The 4,013-nt window shown below is 37.7% G+C and overlaps 1 protein-coding gene across 1 annotated transcript in view; it reads left to right on the top strand.

Annotated features, from left to right (window-relative positions):
* The first annotated feature begins 203 nt into the window (after positions 1-203).
* Positions 204-4,013, top strand: part of LOC111434509 (mitochondrial proton/calcium exchanger protein-like) — an 11,722-nt gene continuing 7,912 nt past the window's right edge. Inside the window, exons 1-6 of the mRNA XM_023071922.1 lie at positions 204-328; positions 1,450-2,092; positions 2,192-2,504; positions 3,289-3,435; positions 3,514-3,602; positions 3,725-3,817. Coding sequence (XP_022927690.1) covers positions 1,518-2,092; positions 2,192-2,504; positions 3,289-3,435; positions 3,514-3,602; positions 3,725-3,817 — 1,217 coding nt within the window. The 5' untranslated portion in view covers positions 204-328; positions 1,450-1,517. The remainder of the gene's footprint in view (positions 329-1,449; positions 2,093-2,191; positions 2,505-3,288; positions 3,436-3,513; positions 3,603-3,724; positions 3,818-4,013) is intronic.

Raw genomic sequence — 4,013 nt, 5'->3', positions numbered from 1 at the left:
TTTTTTTTTTTTTTTTTTTTTTTTTTTTTTTTATATTTTTAAATATAAAAAATATCTATAAAATTTTAAAAGTAATATTAATTAAAAAAAAAATAGTATATTTAAAAATTTACAAATGCAATTATTTTATTTTATTAATTTATCAATTATCTAATTAAAAAGAGATATTATTTTCATACAATATTTATTCCGAACGAGCGCTCCAAAAACAAAACCTCAACTTCTCTAAAACCCCATTTCTCCTTACAGCCTCCTCTTCCCGCGATCACTCTCCCTCCCTACGCTTTACTTTCTCCATTGTTGGAGCTCTCTACTGCTTCCACCACCGGTAATCCTTCATCTCCTTTCTCTTACACTGTCTTTCTCCCCTTTCGTTTCTACTTAGCCGTTTACTCTTTGAAATTTGAGCTCTGATTGATGTTAATGAGCCTTTAGTGCATGTGCAAACCGATTTTCCTGTTTCGTTTTGTTTCCACGCGCAATTTCACTGCCTGAAGGTTTGTGATTGTTGTATGTGTTGCATGATGAGATCTTGTACTGATTTTTGTTTGATTATTTGTTGTGGCTTATCGATTATTGTTGGCGCTGATTATGAATTTTCATTTCTTCTGGAGTTTATTGGAATGGATGTTCTTTTTCGTTGTTGTCTATTCATTTCTTAAGCTGGAATTTTGGTCCCTGTCTGTGTAGTTTTTATCGAGTTGCAAGTGAAGAAATGAAGCACGAGTGGTTTTGGATTTTTTAGATTATTTATTGTGTCCAAAATGTTCTATGTTTATATTTTCCCGTAGTATTTTCTAAAAATTCATTGTTCAGGTATTTAATTTCTCGGAAGAACCTTTTACTCCAGCCGACTTCTCCAATTTTTTATAAGTAAAGATAATATTATAAGTTGTAGATCGTGTTCTCTGAAAAGTGTCCTCGATTGTAACTTCAGTGTATACTTGTTAAATCTGTGTATTCTTATATGGAAGTTGAAGTTATGTTAAGAAAAAAACTTAATTATTAAACTAGATATTGAAGCGCTAAATAGGTGAATCTAGGTTCAAAATGCAGGCCCCGTTGTTTTGAAGTATTATTTTGGGAATGAGGTCCAGTGCATAAATAAGCAAAATTAAGGAGCAAAGTTACGAAATATAAACTTCAAAACTTGATCTAGATGGTATATAGATGGGGCAGATGTATGGTATTTCTTTTATTTAGAGTGGAAATTGTTAAATTAGCTCCTTCATCGTTTGTGATCGAGAAGTTGATACTTTGTGGAAGAGATCATCTTTGAGCTGCGATATTCAATTGTTTATTTTAGTTTGCTAAAGGAATAAGAATACCGCTTTTGTTGCTTGCCGTGGAGTAACTACTCTGACGGAAACTCTTATGTGAGAAATTTTATGTATTTAATATTTCTAGTTATGGTGCACTAATTTGAAGTTTTGGATGTTTCTTTTTTAGCTGACTGTTAGCTTGCTCAAGAAAGGTTCGTGCATACATGCTCATAAAGACAGTACAGTTTGGTGATAATGGCTTCCAATGCAATTTTAAGACGGAAGAGGTTTTTTTCTCATTATGAGAACTCCTATATACGCACAATTCGATGTTTACAGTGGACTGGGAATGTTGGTCAGAATGATGGTTCACTTGGTTCTATTTCCAATAATGATGATCCCTCTGCTGTTTCTAACCATAGCATAGGAAATAGAATCAGACCTGAATTGCTTAATTTTATGGGAGTTCAGAAGTTTAGGCAAATATGCTATAGCATTCCAATATCAGATCATGGGAATTTCAATGTTTATACTCCTTGTGGAATTGGATTGATGTCACAGTCCATTCGGAATGCTTCCACTTCTGCGGCTAAACAACCTGATTTAGGCAGTGACGATGAGGAGAACAATGAATTGGTTGCTAAAAAGAGGAAGGAAGCATCTCCAGAGGAATGTGATCAAGCTGTGGAAGGTCTGAGCACTGCCAAAGCTAAAGCAAAGGCTAGACGATTACAAGAGTCTCAAAGCATAGTTGCCACCTCTTTGCAAAGAGCATGGACAATCGTCATAGGGATAGGTCCTGCTTTAAGGGCTGTTGCTTCAATGAGCAGGTTAACTTTGTTTTTTTGTGATTTAATGTAAAAGTGGTCTGTTCATGGTAAATTTAAATATGATCTAATGCACACGGTCTGGTTTTTTTATTCATTCAGGGAGGACTGGGCAAAGAAGCTTGTTCACTGGAAAGAAGAATTTGTATCAACCTTACAACATTACTGGTTGGGTTTCAAGCTTTTGTGGGCTGATGTGAGGATTAGTTCAAGATTGCTTCAAAAACTTGCTGGTGGGAAGAATCTCTCAAGGCGGGAGAGACAACAGCTAACTCGGACCACAGCCGATATCTTTAGATTGGTTCCTTTTGCTGTTTTTATCATAGTTCCATTCATGGAATTTCTGCTGCCAGTTTTTCTTAAATTATTTCCCAACATGTTACCATCAACTTTTCAAGACAAGATGAAGGAACAGGTAACCCTTAAATGCATGCTGTTTGTGGTTTGTTGCAACGTATCTATTTTGCCTAAATTTAATAAACTGTTAGCAATATACACATATATTGGTCACTAACGAGCTTTTATTTATTTTACCGGTATGTTTGGATATCCTTGCTAAACCATCACAAATATTTGTTTGTTTGTTTTTTTTTTTTTTTGCGTGGATTATTGGCCAATTTTCATTGTTCTGGTTTTTTATATGGGGAAGAGGTTTAAGAATATGTGGCTTAATCATTCATTGTTTAAGGACTCTAGGTTGGTGGAGGTTTTGAACATGGAGGGGAGGGATGGGAAGGTTTCAAATTTATGAGAAAATTCAGTCATGGGTTGAGTAAGAGTGGAGGGACGAGTGACTCATTTAGTGGGGAGACGCTTCTTCTCCAAGACGCAGTATGAGGAGAAAATATGTAAGTCAGAGCCTGAAATGTAGAGGTAAATGAGTTGAGGAGGGTCATTGCAATCTAGCTTTCTTTCTTATAATTTCAATTTGAGGGAGAGGGGGAGAGAGAGAGAGAGAGAGAGAGCTTGAGAATAAAGTAATTTCTTTTTTCTTGTCCTTGTATGTGCCTGAAACCTCCAGACACTTACTTTCTTATGATGCCAACTGGAGAGATAAAGAGATCTTTACTCTCTCTGTTGATATATTAAGTCTGTGGCCTGTCTAATGTATTTTTACTTGCTTACAATGAATATGGCATGTGGTTCTTCTTCTCAGTTCCTTCAACACATTTTTTCTTCTTAATTTGCTCAACATGCAGGAAGCATTGAAAAGGAGGCTTAATGCAAGAATAGAGTATGCTAAGTTCCTTCAAGACACGGCCAAGGAAATGGCTAAAGAAGTTCAAAACTCGAGAAGTGGAGAAATTAAGAAGACAGCTGAAGATCTTGATGAGTTTTTGACCAGGGTAATTAATTAACAGGCTGCTTTTCCTAGTTTTCCTTGACTGAGTATTTTTTGTTACCCCTATTATATGTGCCTGCAGTTGAGGACTGGTGCACGTGTGTCTAATGAGGAAATTTTAGGATTTGCCAAGCTGTTCAATGATGAACTCACGTTAGATAATATCAGCAGGTTGCTATTTATAAATTCTCTTGTATGTTAATTAGTTCATTTAGTTTCATATGTTTAGTACGGATAACTTCTCTCTTTGATGTCTAATCTATCCCCTTTGTTTTTTTCCCTTCTGTTATCAGGTCTCGATTAGTAAATATGTGCAAGTACATGGGCATTAGCCCTTTTGGGACCGATGCATATTTACGTTATATGCTCCGTAAAAGATTGCAACGGTAATTTTTGTTTTTCTCAATATTAATCTGCAGCTTCGAAACACACTTGCTCCCTTTTCTCTCTCTCTCTCCCCCCCCCCCCCCCCCCCCCCCCCCCCCCCCCCCCCCCCCCCCCCCCCCCCCCCCCCCCCCCCCCCCCCCCCCCCCCCCCCCCCCCCCCCCCCCCCCCCCCCCCCCCCCCCCCCCCCCCCCCCCC

The sequence above is a fragment of the Cucurbita moschata genome, unplaced genomic scaffold, assembly GCF_002738365.1.
Source record: "Cucurbita moschata cultivar Rifu unplaced genomic scaffold, Cmos_1.0 Cmo_Scf00045, whole genome shotgun sequence".
In the NCBI taxonomy this organism is placed as follows: Eukaryota; Viridiplantae; Streptophyta; class Magnoliopsida; order Cucurbitales; family Cucurbitaceae; genus Cucurbita; species Cucurbita moschata.
The sequence above is the reverse complement of the archived record's forward strand: the minus strand, read 5'-3'. Positions and strand labels throughout refer to the sequence as shown.